The sequence below is a fragment of the Dermacentor andersoni genome, chromosome 1, assembly GCF_023375885.2.
Source record: "Dermacentor andersoni chromosome 1, qqDerAnde1_hic_scaffold, whole genome shotgun sequence".
Lineage (NCBI taxonomy): Eukaryota > Metazoa > Arthropoda > Arachnida > Ixodida > Ixodidae > Dermacentor > Dermacentor andersoni.
Window position 1 is genome coordinate 15,119,377 of NC_092814.1, and position 27,770 is coordinate 15,147,146.

The 27,770-nt window shown below is 44.5% G+C and overlaps 2 protein-coding genes and 1 long non-coding RNA gene across 3 annotated transcripts in view; 1 reads left to right on the forward strand and 2 right to left on the reverse strand.

The window, feature by feature from the left end:
- LOC126545897 (protein Skeletor, isoforms B/C-like) overlaps window positions 1-27,770 on the reverse strand; it is a 269,421-nt gene that overhangs the window by 16,122 nt on the left and 225,529 nt on the right. The window lies entirely within an intron of this gene.
- LOC126524385 (uncharacterized) lies at window positions 1,529-5,505 on the forward strand. Its single transcript, XM_072286065.1, has 2 exons — window positions 1,529-3,283; window positions 5,295-5,505. Exon 1 carries the CDS (start codon window positions 1,778-1,780, stop codon window positions 2,996-2,998), a length of 1,221 nt encoding a protein of 406 aa, XP_072142166.1. The 5' UTR covers window positions 1,529-1,777; the 3' UTR covers window positions 2,999-3,283; window positions 5,295-5,505.
- On the reverse strand, window positions 11,061-16,194 carry LOC129386675 (uncharacterized). The gene is made up of 3 exons (XR_011892416.1): window positions 15,867-16,194; window positions 15,629-15,797; window positions 11,061-11,228 (listed from the first exon to the last, which is right to left on the reverse strand). It is a non-coding gene; the product is annotated as an uncharacterized lncRNA (long non-coding RNA).

Genomic DNA, 27,770 nt, shown 5'->3' on the forward strand with positions numbered 1-27,770 from the left:
ATCATTCTAAGTATTGCAGGAATCTTCACCATTTCCTCAAAATACACTGTACAGCCAAAGGACATCATGCATACTCAAGGGCGAAATTCCAAGTATCAGAAGACGATTGCAAGGCTTCGAAGACAGCAAGTGAAGACCCCCAACACAAAGTGCTTTTAAAGGGACACTAAAGTGAAACAATAAATCAGTTCAGACTAATGAAGCATTGTTTGAGAACCCTGCAGGCAGTCATTTCAAAAGAATAGTTGGATTATTAGATGAGAAAATGAAGGTCCAAGTATCAGTATTTGAATTTCGCGCCGAAACCCCAGCGCCGATACGTCAGCGTGACGTCAGGGATACCAAAGTATGTTTTCGCATTTGGGCCGCGCTGGCTCAATGAAGGTTACCGAAACTTGCCATGATTAATATTTGGTTCCTTTAAAACACAATGTAGTCAATCTGTGCCGCTACATATAATTAGTAGGCCCTAGAAGATGCCGGTACCATACATGAATACCGGTACCATACATGAATTTGCGGATGTCGCCGGGATGGTTTCACAGCGTATTGTGGGCAAACTCTTTAGCAGTACATTTCATAGAATAGAGCGAAATGTGACGCTCGCGCAACCCCCCCCCCCCTTTTTTTTTTACTTAAACGAGAGGAGGGATTTGCTCTGCGTTCTGACGTTGCTCTGCGCTACTTGCGTGCGTGGTGTAGTCTTCGCCTCAGTGCAGGCCGCAATAGGTCCGAATGCAGGCCGACGTAGGTCCACGACCACACTTGCAATTGCGGCTGTCAGCGGCTTGGTCTCCCGGCGTACTTTGGGAAAATTCTTTAGTAGTACCACAGTCCCTCAATAGAAGGACTCTGGTTGTATATTTCATAAAGTAGAGCGAAATTTGACGCAAGCGCAATCCTTTTTTCTTTAAGAAGAGTGTGTTAGGAGGCTACTTGGTAAGACATCTTTTTGTGAACTTAAACTGCGCTTGAGAAAAGACACCAACGTAGAAGAAGACAGGACGAACGCAGACTAGCAACTGGTTTATTGAAATCACACATAATGCTGCCTCTTCGAACCAGGCGCATGCCCAAGCCAGATCATAACCGCGTGACGATGGAACACTCCCTCGCCAAGCCCCTATCTACAGTAAAAAATCAAGCTCTTCTTGAAAAGAAGGAGCTTTTCAAGAAGAAACTGAGAGAAGGGATTCACACTGTTCTGGGGCGTAGCTTGCACCATGTGCTCTCAGTTCGTCTTTGTCTTATCGTAACAGCATTGCTATGAATGTACAGTCTGATTCAATATTGAGGAAGGAGTGAGCATAGATCATGCTTAAGTTTCATATTTGTTTCTTATTAAAACAAAACTAATAGGATAAATTTTTTGAAGTTATGGCGCATTGCATTTGAAATTCAATTTTAACATAAATTTGAGCAATATCAAGGGTGACCTCATGACACAGTCGAGTTGAAGGTGAGGGAGTAAATTAAATGCTACATTAGCCCGTGTCCAAAGCCTTCAGAGTGATTATTTTTGTTTGCATCTCTCTCCCAATAGTACTTGTCACTATCTAATGCTATTTTGTGCTTTTATTACAGAATTTCATGAATGGAAAGCAGAAGAAGAGGGTAGCCAAAACTGCTGGTTCATTTTGCCCAGGGACCCCAAAAAGCTGGCCAGTGGAGAAACAAGGATCCACTATTACTGTAATAGATCAGGCGAGGCAAGGAAAAAGGAAGGTCATAGTGACCGTCGGGAGAAAAGTCAGGGGAGCTGTAGGTCTGGTAAGATATGTCTTTCATTTATTACCGTCACAATTACCGTCCGACACCTGAAGGCACCACCATAAAAGTCAGGTATCAAAGAAACCATTACGGTCATAAACCAGAAATTCAGCACTTGAGAATGAGTGACAAGGAAAAGGCCAGCGGAGCAGAGAACCTAGAAAGGGGTGTGCCCATGAAAACCATTCTAAAGCGAGTAAGAACATCTGTGGCATCCAAACTGAGGCCCGTGCACTTGGCAGAGTGCTCAACCCTGCATAACATCAAACAGCAGTTTAACATTGCTGCTCCTGAACATTGTCACACTAATGACGCTATCAGTGTAGACATGTGGGTGCTTGTGATGAAAGAAAAAGGTGAAACACTTGTCCGCCTGTACAAGGCACAAGGTGCAGTGGACCCAAGTGGTACATTTCCTTCAGCAGACTTTGCTCTTGTTCTGATGACAGAGTCTCAGAAGGAGCTACTAGAAAAATTGGGCCCTGCAGGTACTGTATGTCTTGACTCCATACATGGAACTACAGAGTACCAGTTTGAGCTGACCACTCTTCTGGTGCTAGATAAAATAGGATCAGGTGTAGCTATAGCTTATTTCATCTGCAACCGGATGAACGAGCAAACTTTGACAGCATTCTTCAAATATCTGGAGTCGGCCATGGCCAAAAAAGTGGCTGCTAAGACATTGATATCTGATGATGCGTCGCAATTCTACAAAGCATGGTCCATGGTCATAGGTGCCGCAAAACAGAAACTTCTCAGTGCCTGGCATGTGGATAACAATTGGCGTAAGAAGATACTCGAGTGTGTAGAGAAACAGCTAAGGCCACATGTTTACCATAGTGTGTGGCTACTCTTAGAGTTCCTCGCGGAAAAGGCATTTGAAGATTATTTTAAGCAATTCCTTTCTAGCGAGGAAGAAAAACTGAGGGACTTCCTGAAGTACTTCAATGACCACTATGCAGTTAGGCCGCAAGAGTGGGCCTATTGCTTTAGGACTAGAGCAGCTGTCAACACTAACATGCACCTTGAGAGCAAGTGCAGGATGTTAAAGCATACTATGCTGGAGAGAAAACAGAATAAGCATGGTGACAAACTTATTTCTGCCCTCATGGACTTGACAAATCATTTTTTAATGAAAAGGGCTATCCAGATGATGAAAGGGGCAAAGGGTAAGAAGCTGAGCAGAATTCAGAAGAACCACAGGTCTGGCAGTGAAATGGCAGCTTGAGCCAAATTAAATGAAGATGGCTGTGCCAAATTAAATGAAGATGGCATATAGACTGTGCCATCTCAGTCTATTAAAGGGCTCTCATATAAAGTGTCAAAAGTGGGAGATGGTGCTTGCTGTCCTTTGAGGTGTAAGGAATGTGCAGTGTGTGTGCATACTTACATGTGCACTTGCTATGACCATCTTATACACTTTACAGTGTGCAAGCACATTCACTGTGTGGTCATCGCTAATCCAACTAGCAGCAACAAGGCCCATGAGAGCTCACCCGAAGAAGCATGTGAGGCAAGTCGGGCATTGCACATTGTACAGAGTATAACAAAGCTGGAAGCAGCCAAAGCAGTGTAAAGCTCAGCACTCTTAAGAGCAAAAATGGACTCGGTCAGACAGGCAATATCAGATGGTGAAGTCTCTGAGGGTGTGGCTGAGAAGGCAAACAATTTGTTTGAGCCAGTTTTCATGCTTGTTGAAAGTGAAAGTGACCCAAAAAGAAAGATGCCAGACCATTCAAATGAACCAGCCAACAAAAAAGTTGTGCACCTGTTAAGATTTCACTCTACAAAAAACCCTAGATTGTCGCAGCCATCATCTAGCCTTTCAAGGCCCACTGAAGCTCAAAAGGAAGTCCTTAAATAACAGCTTAGGGACAGCAACATAGAAACAAGAGATAACCATGTCAGCAGGGCACGATTACTGGTAACAAGCCTCCAGTGCAGTTAGGAAGAGAGAAGTGGTGCAGTAGTGCTGTGCTGTCATGCCTTATTGAAGCAGGTTGAGGGCTCGCATGTTAACAAATCATGACATGTGGTCTCTGATGATTAGCCCGTCTGTGGTGTGCAGCCATATGTCACAGCTGGATGGTATGTGTGTTAGAGCACGAGAGATGCCTCCATGCTTGTTGTATGAGCTGCTGGTAAGTGTTCTGTGAAGATAGGTACAGACCCAGTGGTCATCTGGTATGTGGCAGCTGTTGGATGGTAGTGTGTTAGAGCACGCCTCCATGCTTGTCATATGAGCCGCTGGTAAGTATGTCTGTACATAGATGTAAGGAAGTGCATTGGATGGTGTGTAGTGTTTCAGTGTGCAAAAGCCTCCAATGTGTTTTGCTACTTATAAATTTGTGTAAACACTCAGTAGCGCAGTAGTTATGATGTTGCACTGTTGAGCACAAGCTTGCGGGTTCAGTCCCAGCAAAGGTGGCTGCATTTCAGTGGTGGTGAAATGAAAAAAAAAAGTGTGTAGTTGAATTTAAGTGCACATCACAAAACCCGAGGTGGTCAAAAATATTACTGAGTCCCGCACTGTGGCATGCCTCATAATTCGATCTAGATTTTGTGTTCCATGTGATGTTCTTATTGGCCATTTGAATAAACTTTTATTTTTCAGATTACCAAAATAGAGGGCATATGCAGTGGTATTGTGTGCAGTCTGGATAAGTTGCTCTGGTCATGAGCACTCAATTAAAACTTCTGCAGATTTGGCTGCAGCAGACAGTGTCATAATGATTGTAAAGACTATGCAGAAAGCTTTAGGCCACTCTACATATCAGATCAGTTTTATATTGCATCCCTTATGGTGCATCTCTTACTTGAGTAGGCATAATAACAATTGGCAATGCTTCCTTACACATTTAATATTTTTCTTTTTTTCTTTTGGAAGAGTAGCCTTCGAAGAATAATCTACAACAGTGCTCCTACCTTCTCTTTCACTGTCTCCCCATTTCTTTTCTACACTTCAACTTCATTCTACGCACTTTCTTATTCTCCTCTTCATCCTACATTGAGGGTGTGGGAAAGAGAGCTAAGCGTGCATAAAGATTGCTGTGCCGAACTTAATTGCGGCACTGACGAAAACAAATCTTTGTCAAAAGGTTCACTCCAGCTACATTCCCCCTCCAAACACTGTTTATCACTTCAAGCCTTCATATTCCTGTGAGCTTTTGTCTTGTTTAACAGTTGTAACAGTCATACTATTTATTACTATCAATAGCCAGCATACATTTAGCACTGCAAAGGGCTGTTTAGAAGATGTGCGAGTTTCTACTTCCATTATGATAAATACTCCAGACATTCAGTCTCTATTTTATGAAAATCTTTCAAACATTGCCAGTGATGACCACCATATAGGTTAATGTCGGCATGGGACTGAGGCTTTCCCGCAAAAAGAACAGTTATGTTGTGCTCATATCATGTGACTGGCAGTTTCTGCTGTAATTTTTGCACTTGTCAACTGCACTGTGAAGAGTTCATTTCTGTGAATATGTGCTGGCCTGATTCTTCTTGTTCACGCATTTCAGATCTTGTGCTATGAGATGAGGAGGTGTAAAATAAAAACACCGTGTAGATTTCACAATGCCTTTAAGAAACCACGCGAAGCTTGGAGATGAAGCATTACATGCACCTTGAACCAAGTGTCTGGACACAGCGAGTGAAAGTTGTTTTGTCATGAGCGAGGGTGTCGGTGTTACTTGTAACTACCTTTAAATAAAGGTTTGTTTCAAAACAGTGGCTCAACTCTGTGTTTCCCCCGGTAAAAAACACAACCATTGGGATTTTCATGAGCGAGGGTGTCGGTGTTACTTGTAACTACCTTTAAATAAAAGTTTGTTTCAAAACAGTGGCTCAACTCTGTGTTCCCCCGGTAAAAAACAAAACCATTGGGATTTACAATTCGCTTTTTAAACATAATTGAACAACATGAATAAAAAAAACGATGAATCAAGATATAAGCTTGCCATACCATGGAAACACTTGAAACTCCTTTTGAGAAGCTTACTCATACACGAACACACTATAGCAATTATTTTCAATCGTATACCCACAATTTGCCGTGTCACCACAGAACACCTATACAAACTTGTGTCACCACGTCAAGTATCAAGGCAGATTTTTTTTAGACTCCAGGAAGCTATATGCCTAATTCTATCCATTGTTTACTGCATTGCATTTGATTTTCTATAACAAATAAAATTGAATTCTCCATTGATTGCGCCGACGCTCACATTATAATTATATGCTATTATTATTGACTAGTCATATATTTTCTTGGCGGGTGGGGGCTGCACTGGTGGCGTTCTACGAACTTGCGCCGCGTTTGTGCGGGTAAGCTTAAGTGCAGAATTTTTTTTGCGCGTTATGAAAACAATGCACTGCAGGTATTTTAATTAATGCAACGAGCTGTATGAAATATCGGTCAAGGGGTTGGAAACGTCGTTATAGAGAATCCCGACGATTTTTCTTTTGCGTGTGTGTATTTGGAGTTGATTCACAGTTTTATTTGTTTATTTTGGCTACATTGCACCAATTGCGCTTCCATAGAATAAAGAAACGCGCTTCCACGCGCTTGCCGACTCGATCGCAAGGGGACAGCCTGATCAACATCAATATCAGCAGCAATGGCGGATTTGCGCTTGCCATGGCGCTTGCAAAGTTTTCAATAGTTTTCGACTATTAAGTGATGCTTTTGCTATTTTAACGTGTGGAGGTTCATTGTACGTCTGTTTTTTCAAGTTTGGCATGTGTTTTAACACATGTGAAGGTGTAGTATTTTCTTCTTCAGCGGATATTTGTACAAGACCCCGTTCACCGTCTATCAGGTAAGATGTGTACGTATGCTACACGCAATCGTAGTGCTTCACTAAGCCACAGTGCACTACAAAGTTAAGCATGAGCGGTACACAAAATTCACAAGTTCTTAGTATTGCCAAGAACAACCATTGCTTAGTGAAGTTCTCACAGGCGTTGTAGAAGTTGTTGGGCGCGGCAGTGCTGAACGTAGCGTTAGCGGCTTAAATCGTGTTTTTTACTAGTAACAACGTGTCACTATTTCGTATTATTGGCGGCGTCTCCAGGACACCAAATCGGTAACGGGGACACCAGAGCTAGAACGCGGACTGGTCCATGGGTTGGGGCTCGCCGAGGCCTGCGCGTGCTAGTAGTATATCTTGATGTCTGTAGGCTGTGTGTAAGTCGTACTTTCCGAATTTTCTGACGCATTTTAAGATCAGCTGTCCGCTTTCGCGGACAAGGCTGGAGTCAGGGTGGTCCGTGAGTTGGGGCAACATAACCTGCTTCCAGTTTTGATCCCTCCGCTGCCCCTTGGGTACCCTGCCGCCTCCTTGATTATAATCTAATGCTCTCCTGAGGCCTCTGTTTGCCGGTTACATGTGCCCTCCTGGAGCACTACTTGTAAATGAATCCGATCTATCGTCGCAACGAAAAAAGCGCCCCGCGACTTCTGCAACACCAGTCAGAACCTTGCCCATTGGTTTACATATGTGTGGCCGCAAATATCTGAAACTTAATGCCAGTTCAACAGGTTTGTTGGCAAGGGTGTCAGGTCGTTGCTTTGTGTTGAATCGGCCTTTTCTCAATTCTTAAGAATTTAATTGGAATGCACCTGACCAGTGCTGCTTTGTGGTGCTTGCCACCAGTCCCTTGGACAGGGAAGACATATGAGAATCCCTGTGCATACACTTTATACGCAGTGGTGTGACCGCTTCCTTTGGGAAACTACCACGTTAGCGATATTGTGAGCGCAATGTGACTTTCCTTCATCTTCCTCATCCGTACGTAGTGTGTGTCGCTTCTTCCTCGCCATAGCTCTAGCTCGGCAAGAATAAAGCGGTTCCTTAGAAGTGGTGGAGGTGCTGGGGTTCTGCATACCAAGGACGTATAAGGTAACAGTGTTTGTGCCTTTAATATGTCTCATTCGATCATTTTGAGACGTGGTGGTGTTCATGCGTTAGCACAGTGCAAGGACATCCACAATGTAAGAGGTACATGATTCTCGAATTGTATACTCTCTCTGGGCTTTTCTCGCGACCTCAGCACAGGTAGTGGGAGCATCAAAAAACTGACAAAGCTGGTGCATGAATGTTGCCCAGTGTTGGTGTTCCTTGGTGTTGAAATTATCCTTCCTTTCTCTAAATCCAAGGGCGAGATCTTGCATTCTGAATGTTTGCTTGCACTCTCATTATTCGCCTTCACCATGCTTTCGTCAGCGGTCGTCTGCTTGGTGAAGTGGGAGTGCCTATTGAACACTGCCTACTCACTGATGTAGAAGGTGAAGCAAACAGTCAGAAAGCTAGAAGCTTGCCCAATCTCATCCCAGGTTTTTAATCCAGTTTGACATTGAAGCATCCTGGTAGTATTAAAGTACTTTGGAAAGAGGTTCCAGAAGCATTGCCAAGTTTGCCACTTGGTGAAATTTGTAGTTTGGAAACAATTTAGGCTCTTTGCAGGATTAGTAGTGAACAGAGGTTTTCACATGGCGATTGGTGTTGTCCAAATGCATGAAGAGGTCACAGTACGAGTACTTAAGCTGATAGTGTCGGGTAACCATAAGCACCAGCAGGGGCCCCTTAACAGTGTCCCCTTTAACTTCAGATATGCTTCACTGCATGATGCTAAATATGCTTCGCCGCATAACACGACTCTGCTGCAGTGAAGGTGACTTAAACCGACAACAGCCAAGAAGGTGCAAACAGCACTGCGCTGCCTGGTTCTTGCTGTTGGCCTTTTCTTCTTTTCACAGTGTCCTTACTGTAAGTGCACTCCAGAGTTACAATGCAGGAATATGCATGTGTGCATAAGCTTTCATTCAAGAGTAACTCATGATCATAAGTTACGTCATCATGGTTTCGTACCATGTCACGGCATCATAAGTGAGACATAATAAAGAAGCCCTCAAAGTCTGCGGGAGAGACTAATCTTTTGTGCGAGATTGTGCTATTCTTGCTGCACGCAGTGCAATATTATATGACTCTCATGTCTATGGTGGCATTGTCGATTATGAATGTTTCCTTACTGCGTTAAAAAAATGTGTAGTGCATCTTTCAGATAATAATGGCATTATAGCTTCAGAGTTGTTCAAGTTTGGGGTACTTGTTCACTAAAAGTACATTATCAGAAAAGCTTTAGAATGTCTAGATCATAATTGCATTTGAAGAACTAAGTCTTTCTACACATAGCAATTGGTAGCTTACTGTGTAATGTTGAAGGTGGTTTTTATTCATAGGCCCTACGCAGAGAGCAGCAACACAATGCCTGGCATGTGACCAGGGTTCGTCACAGTGTTTGCATTTCCAGTGCTCGTAACTGATTCCAAGCATAAATTTGCTTTATGAATTCTTTGTAGACAGAAGGTGCTTGAATATTGGTTGCATGAAATGCTCCAATGCACACTGTATATGTACAGGGTGTCTTTTATTACCATACAGATTTTCTTGTTTTAAAGTTATGAGCGCAGCAAATGTGGCATTCTTGCAGAGGAATTCCTCTATTTTGGAACTCCACAAATTTGGAGGCAGTCACATTTTATAGCACTCTCATTTCTTACAAATCTTGAAAGTTGCACCTAATTCAAGATATTCATCATTGAATTTCACTGGTAAATCGAGGCAATATTGGAACAGAGTGTGCTGGGAGCGCAGAAAAGAAGGTCCCGGTACCTCATCAGATGGAAACACCCCCGACAACAGGCTCGAGAAAGTCTGAAACAACATCTTGGCCAGTCATTGTAGCAGCTGATACGACACACTTTGCCTTGCAAGCATGTGCATCAGTGTGCCGTGTCAGGCTATCATTTAAGGTTGCCCCACACTTCTTGACAGGGCACTGCCGCCTGATGTGGAGCAGGATGCACCAAGTTTTGATTGTACTCAATTGAGCGCGATAATGAATATTTCAAAATAAGTGCAATTTTCGAGATTTCGAAAAAGAAAGGGTGTGCGTTCACATGTGACTGCCTCCAAATATGCCATTTAGAAGGCTGCCGCCAAGTTACTAATAAAAAAGTGACTGAATTTTTCAAAATTAATTTTCTGAAACTCGCATTAGCAGCAAAGTGCGTCCTCCTCACCTAGAAACTCCTTTGCAAGAACGACAGGCTCTCTGTGCTCAAAACTTTTTGCTAAATATCTGCATGGTTAAAAAAAAAACTAGATATGCATAATTGTTAATGTATGAAAACCGTACACTATCACTTTTCAAAATTTTTGTCCTATGCAACACCAGAAAAATTGGAAATAGAAGCTTCAGGTGACCTATCTGATGTGCAAGTTGCATGGCCATATTATTGTTTTAATTTTTCGCTATTACCTTTTACTGTGATGTCGCCACTGCAGCAGCTCGATGGCTGTGGCTTTTCATTCCAGGTCACAAAGCTGCACCCAGGTAGAGGCAGAATCCAAAAATGCTTGTGTACTTCAAGTATAGCTGCACATTACAGAATCGGAGGCCCTCAAGATTTAGCCGTAGCCCTCTTGTAGCCCACGAGTTCCATATTTTTTATTGGGATTGAAGAGTAACGTTTGTGCTGTATCCCTCTATTTCAGACTAAATAATGTGCATGCAAAATTATATCTTCATTACTTTACACCATTGCACCAATATCTGTTGTGCGTTGATTTTCTGATGTCCTTGCATTTGCTATAGCAAGGATTTTTAAAAATCAGCCACAAAAGAAAAAATAAATGGTCAAGGAACGAAGTGGTGTGTAGCAGCTCCCTTTTTTTTAATCGGCGGCAAGTTTTGCACTCGTGTGTTAGCAACACTATTTCGCCAGTTGTGTACTTCAAAAGTGTTACCTTTCTGCTTTGGAACTTTGTGGTTTTGTTCTACCAGCTGCTTGACCAACACAAGCAAAATGTACTTTGGATATTCCAAATTCATTCTGTATGCATTTGGCACAATAAAATTTGTTTCAAGAATGGACAAATGCAGTGATGGTTAATTGAAAACTGCAACATGCAGAGTTTCATGCTTCATTAATTTTCTCAGCCCCAAAGAAAGCATGCGAGGTTTGAAAATGTATCATGCGACATTAGTGCACTCGGTCTAGAGAACTGATTAATGCTGCACATACATTGAACATGGTGGCCATGACCATCCCTCATGAATTGGCATTCCCTGCCTAAACCACCTCACCAAGACAGCTTGTTAACAGCAAGAAAGCTGACGGGGCTTCCAAGAATTTCTATGCACTATTTATTACTATCGCCCTACTGAAATTGCTCCATTGCTTTGCTGACAATTGTCTTGACAAAAGTGGAAGCCGAATCTGTTGAGGTCGATCAGTTTTATTTACATACAACCTATTATAAAGTGGACCTTTCTTCGCCTCTTCAACTGTTCCCACAGCTGCTGCTGCCATCTTGCACGCCACATCGAGGAGGAGGGCAATGTACATGGCAGGTGCGTGGGAGGATTTTCCAAGGAACTCTGGAAAGCTGTAATCAGATCGTGGGCAAAGTTAAAAACTTAAATACAAAAAGGGTGTAGAGTATTGTAACCTTGTGCATGTTGATCACACCACATGTTTCAGCTACAGCTATAAGTGCCTTGTCTCATCAACCAAGCTACAGTTCTTGCAATGTTACACTTTGTGATACTCAGTATGAATTGATAAGACTAGCTGCTATTCTAGTGGTTGTGCAGGCCACAAGGGAACAGTGCCTGGCCTTTGTGCTTGTATGTGTCAATTTCTCTCTTTCAGTCTCGCCCAAGCCACACCAAAATGTTATCCACAAGTGTCGTGCCAAAATGGCCTGGCGACATTTCGTATTAAGCCGTTTGACCCATTTATTTCTCTGATGCACACAGTGCAACCAAATGAAGGAAATGACATCGCCTAGGTGATTATTAAATTACCCTTCTAAAATACCACAAGAGGAATTTTGCTGTGGCAAGAGCCTTAGCAAAACCATAAGAGACACAAAAATGAAGGAAAAGCGACACCTTCAAGTTCCCGCACCGACTCGCCATGAGAAAAACGAATTTTGGCAGTGTCTGCTTGAGCTTAGTTATTTGGAGATACATGCAGTTGAATGCTTTTACAAGCATTGAGATGCCCCACTATGCTAGCTTGCCTTTTATGGCTATAGAAAGTTGTATACTGCCACAAGTCTGCCTATTCTTCCGATTGGAATCTATATTGAAGCTGCTTTGAGCAACGGGCGGTATTCTATTTCAGCGCTAATGATACATTGACAGTAGTGTGCCTGGAAGGAATAGACAAAAGCATTGCAGAAGCTGCAGCACTTTGTGCTCGCTGAATGATCATACGAGAAGGTAAAGATGCCATCAGAAAGCATCCTTCGTATAGTCTCTTTAAAAGAAAAATACTACATCTAGACATGGTGACAGTTGTGGTGGCAAACTAAAAATATTATAATGATAGTTCAAGGTGTGGTACGGCATGTTTATGCTATTTCTGAAAAAATAAACACGGCAAGTGTGTCCATGCCAACAATTTAGACAGGATGTGCAGATTCAAAGCTGCAATACAGCACCACGGCGTCAAAAGGACAGTATGCAAGTGGTGGTCCAGCATCAAAACTTCAATGTCCCTACACTACAACACTGGGAGGCCATGCTGCATGACAGAAGCCTGTGTGGCCAGCAGGCGCTGCTCTGTCGGGCACAGGACGTGGCAGCAACTTTTCTCCTAAGGATTCAATAAACGGATTTCTCTACCTCACCCGCCATGCGATGCGCCGTGTGAGGGAATGACAGTGCCACTACTCTCACAGGATATGGATGGTGCACAGCACCACCTTGAGCATCGGAGCGCACGTCTGCCTATGAGCTCTGTGTACTACGAACACAAGTGGTGCATGCGAGGTAACATTTAACATATCACTGCCAAATGCCATCAATGAACACAAGCAGCAAAGAAAGCTGCTTACATAATTTTCACAGTGTGTCGGATCTGCATATTTTTTACATCCTGTCTGCATGCCGCATTGTTCATTTGTTCGTCACTGCTAAAAAGTGCATAGTTGCATGGTACTTTTTTTGATTTTGTGCACTTTCTTTTGTCCTGAAAAAATAACCACAGCAGCTATCTTCATAAAAATGAAGCAGTTAGATGTTTCTCAATGAGCCGTAAGTATTAAAGTTGCTCAACAGGGTAGTCTACTGAATTGATTGTATTTGAGTACTGCAGGCCTAGTTGTTTCTTTGTGCCTCGGCACTAGTTAGCTGAAACACCCTGTATACTGGACGGCTTGCCTGGCTGCCCGCACCGCCGAGGCGGAGCATCTAACGTTTTCGTGGCGCACTTGTCGCCGTCTCGTGGCACCGGTCGTCCATCCTTATCGCGCAGCACACGCCAGCGTCGTCTGGTGTTCTGATTGGCCGCGGCAAATCGGACAGCTCTGGCGGGCGGGAAAAGTGGTCCGCAAGCGATCGCGCTTGCCGCCTCGTTTAACGCCTACTTTTATCCCCTGGCCAAGAGCTTTGCCCGGTTTAGCCGCTCCGTCTTTGGTGTGAACGTGCCTTTAGAGTAAAAAATCAACAGCTTACGCTTCCACATTTTTTGCTTGGTAGCTGCATTCAATTTGCTTGCTCCTCGTCTTTTAGATGTCTAGGCTCCCCACATTTTAACGTGGCTGAATAGTGCACAAATCAGAAAGACGAGTTTCTGTGGCCTAGCCTTCTCACACTTGCAAGGATACCAGCCAAAGTTGACCTATTTTTCTTATGGGGTGCCCACTGATTATGAGGATGCTGACATCGAAGGATCTCAAGTGGTTCTCTAGCATTTTGGCGACAGAATACAGTAATGCCGAGCTACAACGGACTTGATATCTGTCAGCACCAATGAACGCAGTAGTTAGTAGTCTCACTAAATTGAGAGTTCAGCCCAACAGCAGATGGACACCAGTGGTTTGAATCCCCATGTTGGCAAATTTAACTGGCTGAAATCAAGCATCTAAAAGACACGCACTTAGTTCCATCCCTTCAATCTGTGAGCATAATGAAGATCAAAGGTCAGGTTATGTGGCTGCAGCACCTTCTGTTCATGCAGCATACCTTTACTTTTCTTTACCAAGACACTTAGCATGCACATACCTTGTGTGCAAGCCACATCTATTTACAACAGAAACAGCGCTTTCCAATCGTGAGCAAAAGTTTGGAGGTAAAATATAGTAGAATTTTTTGTCCAGCCAACGCATGCACGCTGAAATCCAAGTGGTACAGCCAATATGTGCCTGTTCAATCACTGCAATGCATTGAGACACTTCGAACAACGCACGGCTGTACCAGAAAAAGTTTAGATGTTTTTCACTAATGCAAGCTTTCGAGTAGCTCGAACGTAAAGTGGCCTGTGTGTTATTGCTATTCAGCCGGAGTGCAATAGGAGCCAGTCAAATTGGTAAAACATGAAGTCAATGTGCACACAAAGACTATGTGTACCCTTGCATGACTTTGTGCCACAGGTAGCTAACAGCTTCCAATTCACAGTCCTTGTAATATGCTTGTGGCTGCCATCTACAGTGATCTATTTGATTTAACGGGGATGTGTATGTTGGCTGAAAACAAGAAAATATGCTAGAAAATATATTAACACCGATGGATGCAATATGTCCTTTCCGGTAGTTTCGCAAGGGGGAAACTGTGATTCGAACTTCATGGCAGCGTGCACCGCACAGCTGCACCTCATTTTATATTCTCGCGCATGCGTCAGTGTTGCCGCAGCTGTCTGTAGTGGCACCCTCGCGTGCATTTCTTGTTCAAGCTTTGTTGAAGGGTTTGAAGAAATGAAGGCAGTACGGTGTTGCTCATTTCTGCTTTTAGTATCCTGTTGCTTGCGGAGCATAGTAGCGCCTGCAACTCGGTTCTCAATGCGACCTTTGAATAGTGTGTGCATCTTAACCCTTTCATAGACTCAAGCAGAGAACAGGCCGCTTTGTGTCCGAGACATTACAAGTGCTTTTTTTTATGAAGCATTTTTTACATAACGTAAAATCTCAAAGCTGACTACGATTCAGTAATAGCGAAAAGTGGGAATATTACGTCCCACTATACAGCCTCAAGGCCCGTTTCTACCTACTCGTGGTCACCTGTAATGTGATTAGAAGCAGCCAGAGTACCCAGTACATAATACATTGTTTGTGCATGTTTTCATTATACTTACTGAGCATGCTTTGTATGAGAATCCTCAATCAGGGCTTTCCAATATCGCAAGGGTTCTTAGAAAAAAGATGCTTCTTGAAAATTCTTGAGGGCTCATATGTAGCAGCTCGCATATGTAGGAATGCGGTTTGTTCGCGATGCTAATAATTTGATCAACTGTTTTGGTAGCTGTGGGTACGAGAAATTTAGACACCTAACCGCACCAAAATTCAGCTATTATGAAAACGCGGAATTTCGATAAAAAAAGTCCATTTGCCGCTGTGGTGGTTTGAAGGAAGGCGACAGAATAAACTAAACATTGTAGAAAGGGAAGTAAACAATCTGCGCAATCGCTCTATCGCGTTGTTTGACAAAGAAATGGACGAAAAAATGTGCTTAACGTGATTCAGAAACACATCTACACAGGAATGTTCAATGGTAGAAATTACACTTCACCGCTACATAATAGCGAAGTAGCCCTGAAAAGTGGGACCAATATTTTCCGACCGCCCAACAAAGGGTGAAATGCGCACAGTATGTACGGCAACACTTGCTTTATTCACCGCAGTAATGCCACCCTGTAATGGAGACACAACTACGACAAACGGTCCGCATTTCTTCCGCAGCGAGAAGCGAGAAAAAGTGAAACATTTTTTACCGAGTCAGAAATAAGCCAAGCGTGTTCCTGACGGTATGTAACGGCATGCCGCTGGAAAAAGGGGGTCCATACCTCGGGGTTCAAATTCCGCAGACACGGCATGCGCTTCAGCGTAGCCGTCAATTTGCGGTTGAGCAAGCGACGTTTTTGCATTTTCTATTCCGCATCAGCATCTTCTAGGCAGCGAGGGAGCACCTTGAAAACCAGCACGACGGGGGCCGTCTCGTTGAACAATCAAGGCCTAAAACTTAAAAGAAAACACAACTATTAGCGCTTATTGTTTCAAATTTTGTGATTTCAGTAGACTTACCTTGATGTTGTCGCACATTTCTTGTGGATCCATGTTGCTTTCAAGGTCGTTAACGCCAACATAAAGAACGGCGAAATCGACACGCTCGAAGCGCATCGTGGAGACAGCTCACGCCAGCCGCACTGCATTGTAGCTAGCAAAACTGAATGTGCAGGCTTTTATAGACTCAATTAGGCGCAGGCGCGACCTATTTAAGAATTTAACCTGACTCACCGACAATCACGCCGCGCAAGGACGGCATGACTGAACACGATCCAGCGAGGCGTAACAAGACCACGCGAACGAACCTACGTGAGCCGGCAATGGCCGCATGTGGCTGGCAGAAACCACAGGGATTTAGCAGCAGCACCTAGCAGAGTCTTTCCCTAGGCGTACAAGTACCTATCTGGGGGCAGGGAGTACGCCACTGGCACACGTCACATCCGGTTTGCCTCCAAACCGGGTACAGCCAGCCTGCGGGGATACGCTTCTAAGTCGGCTAGGGTGCCTCGAAGTCAGCGCCGCCTCCCGCCGTACAGGGTGGTGACACCTTTTGACCAGGCCCGCGCCGCGCCGCCAGGGGTAGCACACTCTCAAGTTCAACAAATGGCCACAGAGGGCGAAAAAATCGACCGCGCGCCGCTGCTAACAAAGCCGACGTAGTAGCATCACTTTCGGGATTCGTTCGTTAGTTCCAACATTTCCCGGTAGAGGCGTCGTAATAAGCGCAATTTTATCTTACAAACTTTCTCTTACAATTACCGAAGCATTTTCTTTTACATAAAAACAGGGCAAAATTATCATTGCTAATTAGATATTGTGCTCTTTGTTAGTAAGTTTATTGTTTCTTCGCCATTATAAACGCAAATAGCGTTCAGCATCATCGATCTTTCACGTGAGCTCTGGCCTGGATTTAAAATTTTTACCGGTATTTCCGAGTGCACGGCGGCACGGATTCATTCGTTCGTACACTCAAGACTGCTTTGTTTCTAAAACTAGTTTCTTGCGCTTCGATGTCTCGCGTTATTTAACTTGGGGTGAAGTTACGTGTTTGCAAGCGGACATGTAAGCCCGGCAGTTGGGTTTCGGTCGTGAGCCATTCGGAACAGGTCTGCATCGAAACGGGAGCTGGATTTTGCTGCGGCTGAGAACGGCAATAACGGTGAGTCGTTTAACACCGCTGCTTGAATCGTTACATAATATCCGTGTCATTACCTTCCAGGCGGGCACAAGTTAACGAACTAAATCCTGCATTACATATGGGCAGTGAGGATCTCAGTTGCTGTTTCCTAAATAAACCTTTACTTGCGAGGCTGTCGTTTGGTTTACACACACAACCAGGAAAGAAAGAGCGATATCGGAACGCGCGTCTCATTTTTCATGTTACTGTAGCCGTGGTTGTAGGTGACTGAGTAGCCTTATCAATATACATATTAAACATTTTTTTCGAGTTGGCCGGCAACGTCTTTCGTCCACAAAACCGAATAATCCTTTGGTAAAACAAAGTGAAAGTACAGAATTTAATGTATTAAACAGTTGCAAGCATGATGATTCACCCATATTTCGTACTTGTTGGTTCCAAATGTTCTTGCTGTTCAGATTGGTTTACCGTAGGGCATTTATTTTTGCAGTAGTGAAGCGGTGCATCACGTTCGTGCAGAAAAATAATGCATCAGTTCTAATAGCTGCATGACTTTCATGCATTTGCTTGTGGAACTAGCAGTGTGATCACTTCTAGTGTATAAATGAACCCACAAATGTTCTCATTTGTGATCTTAATAGTACTTGCGCTGTTGACATGCATTGTAGTTAGGCAGACATCAATTTTATGGACAATAGCAATATTTATTTAACATGCTGCTTAAGCACCCTAGAACAGACAGTGTACATTTGCATGTGTTCTGTAGTCGCAAATCATTACAACATATATGTCACACCTTTTTGCATTTTAAAACTTTGCTTTTTCAATTTCTGATTCAGTCAAAATTTCTGTTCCAGACATGCAGTAATGAAGACGGCACCAGTATAAAGCAACACACTCCACGCACTAAACAGAAGCTGCTGCCTGCTACAACAAGGTCATTGTGTGGACATTGGCTACTACTACAAGGTAAACAACACATGGTTCAGAAATAAATATGTTTGATATATGCTGTATTGGCTTGCTGTTTGCAGCAGATATGAATGTTTGTTCATATTTATGGTTCAGTATAATTGGTTCGAACATATAAAACACACATAAATTTGGCTAATCTGTGCTGTATCTCATGTGTCACCGTTTTGCCTCAACAGAGTCTATGCCAAGCACATCTTGGTCATCACAGGAGCTCCTATCTGCGCCAACAGGAAGGGGCTGGAGCCGAATTTGCAAGGCTTTTACACCAAGAACAAAGAAGCACATGCAGAAGAATATGAATGAGATATCAAGTCTGCAGAGGACTGTGTCAAGACTGAAAAGAGCTTCAGCCACCATTCCACCAGCACGCACATTTGGTTGAGTCATTCAGGTAACTCAAAAAGGACTTTCTAGAAATTCTTCGTCTTCAGGTGCACCTGCAACATCTGACCAAGCACGGACGACGCTGGCCAAAAGATTGAGTTCCATCAGTTTGCCCTTAATCAGCTTCCTAGCCATGTTAATTCCGTTTGTGCCAAGTGTAATTTTTCTTCTATAAATGCAAGCTTTCTCATTGCCCATTTTTGTTAGAGGTCATTCATCCTCATCCAAATATAAAGGTCAACCGATTCTTCGCTGATACTTAATACCAGTCACTGTCTAGCAGCCTAACATATCTGTAGCAGTATCTTCTAGTGTATGTTGTCATGCGCAATTCCTCTCCTGAAATAGCTGATGCAGCATCGGCATGCGTCTTGCATTAACCTATGCACATGTGCTATGCACCATTTTACTTTTCTTGATGTTTTTAGCCTTCAATGCTTGCAGAGCAGAGTGGCTTCTCTCTTGAATGCAAGCTTTCTCATTTTCCATATTCCTAGTCTCGTTGATGATTGCTCCTCTTCCTTGATAGCCTGGGTCTTTGTGCAAGCTACAGTGAAGTGATTGATTGCAGAATCTGGTTTTGCTGCCACACTTGGCTGTGGTAACTGTGTTACGTTTCTCAGATGTGGGGGCCTGGTCAGTTGCATTGGTAAGCAGTCCCTCGAGGTAAGCATTTGCTCCTGCAGTCCGCAAAGCGACATAGACTCCCAGTATACACACACCGTAACTGGTGCGCCCCGTTCGTTCTGGCCTGCTGCAGTAATGGGCAAATTGTGCTTGTGGCTTACCTCGGCCATGATTTGCTCAAAACGGAGACCAGCATATGTGCTCACATGGTTCGAAGTGTATTAAGTTGATAGCCGTATGGGTGGAAAGGCCCGCAAGAATGGCTGCCGAAGGTGATGCCCACAAAATCGACTTGTCCACATTGCGACAAAGTGTGAGCCACACATAGCAGCCCCCGAAAGAAAATAAATGTGCACGTTGGAAAGGAGTTAACTCTAAAATGCCGGGTAGTCCATGTCGCTGTGTTGGTTGCGGCAGCAGATGCCTGCGTCACCTGATTGCTTCGCAATGGAAGTTGCTCATCTTCAACGGCAACTGTTGGTTCAAACAGGTGCGAGACTCTGTCCATCTGTTTGTACCGCAGGTTGTCGCTCGTTACCAGACCACCACATGTGACAAAGGCAAGCATTATGCCGTAAGATGGTTCGTAGCGAATGTATAATGTATTGTCTGAACCTCATGCGGTGACTGATTGCTGTTTAATCTTGCTGTTATGCCACTTGGTTACGGTCGCAGTTTTATGTTTTTCGAATATTGCGGCCTGGTCGGTTGCACTGGGAAGCAGCCTCTCGTAGTAAGCATTTGATCCTGCAGTCTGCACAGCGACATAGACTCCCAATTTACGCACACCGTGATTCGTGCTCCCCGTTCACCCTTTCCTGCTGCAGCCATGGGCAAATTGTGCCTCTGGCCTTTCTCGGCCGCGATTAGGCATGAACGGAGACCAGCATAAGTGCTTACATGGTCGGACGTGTATGAAGTTGGGTGGAAAGGCCCGTAAAAGTGGCTGATGAAGGTGATGCCCACGAAAGCGACTTGTCCATATTGAGACAATGTGGGACACCAAGTGTGAGCCACACATTAGCGGCCTCCAAAAGAAAAGAAACATGCAGGCTGGAAAGGAGTCAATGCTAAAATGATGGGTAGTCCATGTTGCTGTGTAGGCTGCGGCAGCAGATGCCTGCGTCACTTGATTGCTTTGCACTGCAAGTTGCTCATCTTTAACAGCGACTGTCGCCGCAAACAGGTGGGACACTCTGTCCAATCTGTTTCTGCTGCTGGTTGTTGCTCGTTAGTAGACCACCACGTGCGACGAAGGCAGGCACTACGCCTGTAGGTAGGCAGCTCAATGTACCCTAAGAGACCCGTGTATGTGAATGCTCACTGTTGCCATATGGTTCGTCGCCAATGTATAATGTATTGTCTGAACCTCATGCGGTGACTGATTGCTGTTTAATTTTGCTGTTATGTCACTTGGTTATGGTCGCAGTGTTATGTATTTAGAATATTGCGGCCTGGTCGGTTGCACTGGGAAGCAGTCTCTCGAAGTAAGCATTCGCTCCTGCAGCCTGCACAGCGACATAGACTCCCAATTTTCATGCACCGTGATTCGTGCTCCCCGTTCGCGCTTTCCTGCTGCAGCAATGGGCATATTGTGCCTCTGGCCTTTCTCGGCCGCGATTAGGCATGAACGGAGACCAGCATACGTGCTTACATAGTCCGATGCGTATGAAGTTGATAGCCAGATGGTTGGAAAGGCCCGCAAAAGTAGCTGATGGAGGCGATGCCCACGAAAGCGACTTGTCCATAGTGAGACAATGTGAGACAGCAAGTGTGAGCCACACATTAGCGGGCCCGAAAGAAAAGAAACGTGCAGGTTGGAAAGGAGTGAATGGCTAAAATCTGGGGTAGCCCATGTCGCTGTGTAGGCTGCGGTAGCAGATGCCTGCGTCTCCCGATTGCTTCGCAATGCAATTTGGGCATTTTTAACGGCGACTGTCGCTGCAAACAAGTGGCACACTCTGTCCAATATGTTTCCGCTGCTGGTTGTTGCTCGTTAACCTGACCACCACGTGCGACGACGACGGTGAGCCGTTTACGAGCTCGCGTCAATGATTCCAGCGTATCTCGACATGCAAACTTTATTTCTGCTATTGCACGAGAATGTACACTGCTTGTCTTCTGCCAATAAAGTCGGGCGTTCTGTTCACTCACTTGTGGCTTGTTTGTATTGGCGTCAGTAGAGGCTCTTGGCAATTAGAACGCAACACCTACGCGGCAGCGAAGGCATTGAGGCATGCCGCATAGCCTGCAGGGCAAGCACGGCGCGTACCAGCGTACGCGACCGGCAAAAAACGGCCATATTGAATTTTGCTCTAAAAAAAAAATGTGCACTTCCGCTTCCGGTTTGAGCAACGTCATCTGGCGTCCCCCAAAGTAAGTTCCATGCGCTGCCGCTGCTTATTTTCGAACCACGGCGGAAGGTACAGTTTCCCTTCTCTAAGTGTGTTCTTTATTCTATGGCGCCGCCGCCATATTGTGTCGGAGCGGTTGACACGGACGCACGTGTGCGCACCTTGTGCTGTCGCGTTGTGTAGTGTTTGCAGTTTCCACGAGGCCGCGGTCATATTTGCTGGGGTGACTTGTACGGTTCGGTATGTGCAGTGAAGCGTGTGTCACAGTTTAATAGCCTCTACCATGCCAGGCTGCTGCGTACCTTTGTGCACCAGCGCAACAGAGAAGGGCCATAGGTGCCTTCGGTTTCCCCGTGACTCGGAACGCAGAAAAAAGTGGGAAATTCAAGTGAAACGCGACTGTTGGAAAGCCACGGACAATGCAAGAATTTGCGAGGTTAGTGTCTTGCTTTCTATTTATGTATTGGATCCGCGCTTTAAGCGGCCCTCATGCTTACATTTAATTTTATCGTGAAGTTAGGCAACTTGACAACCTAAGCAGGATAAAAATGGGTTGCAGTTTGCCTCTCGTATCCTCAGTGCAATCTTTCCGCACCTACAGTCTCATGACTAAAACATTCAAAAAACTTTTTTTTTTCTTTTAGCGTCTCTTTGATGACGACCAGTTCAAGGGCAGGCGGCAAGATGGTCGTCGGCTTCTTAAATCAAGCGCTCTGCCTACTCTTCGACTTCAGGCGTAAGTGCGATAGCGCCAGAGGTCATCTTTTTTTTTGTATGAAGTTTAAAGTGCCACGTCTAGCATCTGACAGTCTGTTTTTTGGTCTTGCACAGCGGCACCCACGCAGAGAAAGAAGCCAGCACCCCGACTTCCCTTGGCTGGTGTTAAAATTCAAGGGAATGAAACCACATCACCACTTCATTCAACAGCAGCACCTGATTCTCAGATGTTTTCTACGGAGAGCAACGAAGAAGAGTGGTCCTCCCAAGAAAATATGCACGAGCTCTGCTGCTTTGAAAAAAATATCTCCTTTATGTCCGGAAGTGAACTGCGTAAAGCACTTCAAGACGCTGAACGAAAAAACAACGAACTGAAAGAAAGCCTGACGCAGGCGAGTAGGAAGTTGAAGGCGAGTTCAAAAAAGCGAGGAAGCTGGAAAAGAACTTTTTTTCATTGACCGCGAACCTTCAATTTCTTAATGATGATCAGAAAGCCGCTTTGCAAAAAACTAACAGGAAAGGTTGTGTCTAGAACAGTGAGACCATAAAGAAGGCACTGCAACTAAAGTTTGCATGTGGTTCAACTGGGTATGACTTGCTGTTGGAACAAGGCAACCCATTACCTTCACGACGAACGCTGTGCAGATCACACTCAGGGATAACCCTCCCTGAGTGTGATCAGCCTGCCAACCATGCACTCGTTTTTATGGTTGGTGGCATCAATTCCCGTTGGAAGCAGGTGATTGCATACCATTATAGTGGCTCATTTGTCAATGGAGACAAGCTTAAAGACTTTGTTCTTCATTTACTGAGGCTTTGTGCGGACATTTCCTTGCGTGTGCTTTGTGTCACTTGTGATATGGGCAGCCCTAATCGCGCAATGTGGAGGAGTCTGAACTTGTCATCTTCTCGTCATTCTGTCACAGTATGCAGTACGCCTCATCCGCAGAACAGCAGCAAGTCACTGTTTTTTATGCCAGACCCATCCCATGTTCTTAAGAACATCAGAGGCCACCTTGTGCGCAAAGATGTTATGCATCTGAGTGAACAAATCGTTTCAGAATTCTGTTTGCCCAGTAGCGAGGTCACCATAGATCACTTAGAAACTGTTTTGAAGTTGGAAGCAGAACAGCTGCGAGTGGTTCCAAATCTGAATAGTGCGCATCTGTCGAATGGACATTTCACAAAAATGAAAGTAGGAATCGCAGTGCAGTTTTTCCGAGAAGCCTCATCAGCCATAAAATAACTTATCAAGACTGGAAAGCTACCATTGGAAGCAGAAACTATTGCCTGGTTTTTCGAGCTCATATTTAAATGGTACACTCTGATGGCATCTCGCCGCCCAGTTGTCGGTTTGAGTTTTACAAATGAGAGTAAATATGAAGAAGCCATTGAAACACTTCGACTCACAGTAAGAGTAATGGAAGGTTTGGGAATTGGGGTCAAGAAAGTGTGGAAGCCATGTCAAGCAGGCTTAATAATGGCAACAACAGTGGTACTGAAACTACACTCTGTCCTACTGCTTGAATGTGGCCACAAGTTTTTTTTGACAGGAAGGTTGACACAGGACTGCCTAGAAAACTTATTTTCAGTCGTAAGAATGATTTCACCTGTGCCAAGTGCATACGACTTGAGCGCCTGAGTCTGTTTAAGAGACCCAAGAATTATCCCAGATGTCTGCATCGATATTAATTTGTCAGTGTGTAAGAAAGTACACCACACCTTGCATTTGTAGCGCACATGTTCTTTTGCATTGGTGCATTTCGCACGTGCGATGTCTCCCTCCACAAAAAAAAAAGAAAAGAAATCAGTTATCGCTAACGCTGCCGTGTCTTTTTTTGCCTTGTTTGCTGATCTTGCAATTCACGACTTATCTGATCTACAACGTAGTTGAAAACGTCTTGCGGTGATTACGTCCTTCTGTGCTTGTATTTTGAATGGTAGCTCCATAAACGTTCGGTTTGGGCCACAAGCGCGAACTTTATTTCGAAACATTTCGTAAAATAAGCGAAGACGCACCGAAAACAATTCGTGGTCTTAGAGGCTGGAAGCTTACTCTAGCACTTGCTTTATTACAAACGTTCAATTCACCTCTGCTTTTGAGGTGAGATGTAAATATAATGATACACACACACGCGTAAAACCGCAAAAGAAACTAACTTTATTAGAATCAGCAAACCCAGATCCTAAATTTGCGGTGTCTGCCATAGCGCGCCGCTACGTGCTCCGACACAATATGGCGGCGCTGCCGGACGCATCTAGTAACGTTGGCCGGACGTGTCACCACCCTGTACGGAGTAGCGCGGATCGAGGCACCCTAAAGTCGGCCGCAGGCGCCTATACGCCTCGTGCACCGCCTATATAGAGGCTAAAATCCCTTGATCATTTGAAAGTAGCGACACTCTTTGAACTCTGCCGCTGCTACGCGACCTCCTCGCCTCCTCTTCGCCCTTTGTGCGTTCCCCCGCGGCAACCAATTTTGCCTCCGTTTTTCTGCACGACGATTGGTCTCCCTGCCGTTGCCCTTGGAAACGCGCGGATCTTGAGTTTTGCTTGTGTTTTTCTTTTTCGTTCGCGCCATTTTCCTTCTTAGCACGGCTGGCTCAGCGCTTTAGCTCGGCGTAGCGAACGTTGTGCGCGGTGTTTCCTGCTCTATGTGCTAGCGCTTAGCCAGGCTGTCGCGCATGTAACTGCAGCAACTGCCTGAAGATGGTTATGCCGTTCTTCTTAAGGAAAGCGTGACGGCTTGCGCAGGAAGCAGTGGCTGCATGACATTGGCCGAAAGAACTTTGTTCCGACAAAGAACAGCGTTGTTTGCGAGCTGAGGCGTCTGTATTATAGCTCGCAGCAAAGCATCCCGTAAGGCTGAATTTTTTGTTTGATTCTTCCGGCCTGCTCACCAGAGTTTTTGTTGGCGTTGTCCTCAGTATGCTTACTTAATATTCTGGGGCTGCTCCATCACCTCGCACGTCGCTAACTGTTGTTATTCAGTCGGAAGGGCAGCATTATAGATTCTGCTTTGCGCCCTGAAAAAATTAGTGGCAAGTATACCCGTGGTATTGCAGCTAATGAGCGTTAGCTAGTCAACATTGAGTTTTTTGTAAGTTTTAAGGCGAAAGCCTTTAGATGTTTCTATGTTTCAAGGTCGCGTTGTAAACTGGAAGTATCACGTGACCCAAGGAAGGTCAGAGGTGACCCAAAGCATGTCCACCCCTGTATAAGAGAATGATTACCCAAGTTAATTAATGAATCATTAGTGATTGACATCAGGTGGATTAGGGAGGATTAAGGTTGATTAGAGTGTATTAAAGAAGATTAAGGTGGATTAGAGTGCGTTAAGGATTACGAGGCATGAATAAAGATTAAGGTAGGTGGAGGAGGATTAAGGCGGAATAAGGTGGATTAATGATTGATGAAAAGGTATTAAGACCGATTAGGGTGGATTATGGTGCATGAAGAACGATTAGGGAGGATTAAGGCGGATAAAGGTAGATTAAGGTCGATAATTGCGGATTAAGGTGAATTAGGGTTCATAAAAGGATTATGATCGATTAGGATGGATTAGGGCAGATTAAGGTGGATTAGGGACCATGGAGATGGATTAGGTTTGATAGAGGTGGATTAGGGTGTATTAAGGTAGATTGGGCCTATTAAGCCGGATTAAGTTGGATTAAGGTGACTGAATAAGGATTAAGGTGGGCGAGAAGAGATTAAGGCGAATTATGATGGATTAGGGTTGATAAAGGAGGATTAAGACCGTATAGGGTAGGCTAAGGTGCATTAGGGGCGATGTAGGTTGATTAGGTTGTGTTAAGGTGGATTGGGAGTATTAACCTGGATTAAGGTGGATGAAGGAGCATTAAGATGGATCAGGGTGGACTAAGGTGAATTAGGGTTCATTGAGTATTAAGACCGATTAGTCTACCACAATCCTCCTAATGCACATTAATCCACCGAATCCACATTCGTCGACCTTAATCCTCCTTCATTCACTTAATCCACCATAATCCACGAGAGTCCTCCTTAATGCACCCTAATCCACCTTCATCGACCTTAATCTACTCTAACCCTCCTTAGTGCACTTTAATCCTCCTTAATCAACCCTAATCCTTCCGCATTCACTTTAATCCACCTAATCCACTATAATCGTCCTTATTTCACATTAATCCACCCAAATCCACATTCATCTTAGTCCACCCTAATCCTCGTTAATCAACCCTAAGCCTCCTTCATTCACTTTAATTCACCCTAGCCCACCATAATCATCCATAATGCACCTTCAACCTTCTTAATCCACCTTTATCCTTTTTCATGCGCTTTAATCCACCCCAATCCACTATAATCGTCCTTAATGCACCTCAACGCACCTTCATCCACCCTAATTCACCTTCATCGACCCTAATCCAACCTAGTCCTCCTTTATGCACCTTCATTCACCCTTATGCACCTTCATCCACTTTAATCCACGGGCGCGCTTTAAAACCACGGCGCTGCAATTTTGCTTTCCTTTCCTTCCTTCTTCTCCGCCTTTAAACTAGCTCTCTTAACTACTACACGCAGAGACAAAGCAACAGCGCGCGCATTAGATCCCATAGATGAGATGAATATTTACAGTTATTATTAAGGTTATAATTATATTCGAGTGCTGATTGCTGTGCTATCGTTTGCTAACGAAGCTTTCCCTCAAGTCTAAATATTTTAAGGCAGTTGTCGTGTGCGTATCATGGCCACGCACGCTTATATCGCCTTCCGTTTCTCTACCACGGGTGCGCTTTAAAACCACGGCGCTGCAATTTTGCTTTCCTTTCCTTCCTTCTTCTCCGCCCTTAAACTGGCTCTCTTAACTACTACACGCAGAGACAAAGCAACAGCGCGCGCATTAGATCCCATAGAAGAGATGAATATTTACAGTTATTATTAGGGTTATAATTATATTCGAGTGCTGATTGCTGTGCTATCGTTTGTTAAAGAAGCTTTCCCTCAAGTCTAAATATTTTAAGGCAGTTTGTCGTGTGCGTATCATGGCCACGCACGCTTATATCGCCTTCCATTTCTCTACCATGGTTGCGCTTTAAAACCACGGCGCTGCAATTTTGCTTCAGAGACTTTCCTTTCCTTCCTTCTTCTCCGCCCTTAAACTGGCTCTCTTAACTACTACACGCAGAGACAAAGCAACAGCGCGCGCATGCGATCCCATAGATGAGATGAATATATATATATATATATACATATATAGAAAATTATCAGTCATAGCTCTCGTAGTATAGCCCTCTGGGCCGTTCCCTTTTTTTTCTTTCGAAAATAGTCCTATTAGGGTTATTATAATTACACGAAGGTATTTCGCCCTAGTCAGCAGCAGTCCCTGAGATAGTTATTCTGGCGGCTAGCTTCACACGCTATACGTGCCGCCCTCGCACCTGTTTAAGCTTTTCCTAGACGCTAGAGTTATACTAGGTCCGCGCAACCTTGAGCGATCGGAAAGCGCGTTTTCCCCTCTTGGCCGGCGGAGAAGGGAGGCTTTGTTCCGGCCGCAGAGTCCTCCCCGTCTCAGTAAGGTGCCTGGTGGTGGTCTCGCGCGGATGATGCCCTCTCGGTGAGCGCATATTCCCCCTCATCTTTTAAGAGGTTCAATACTTAGAAGCATTTGTCTCACAAACCATATTTATTTCAAGGGAGTTTTCCACGTCTCAATAATTTCTCTCGTCGTATTCGAGTGCTGATTGCCGT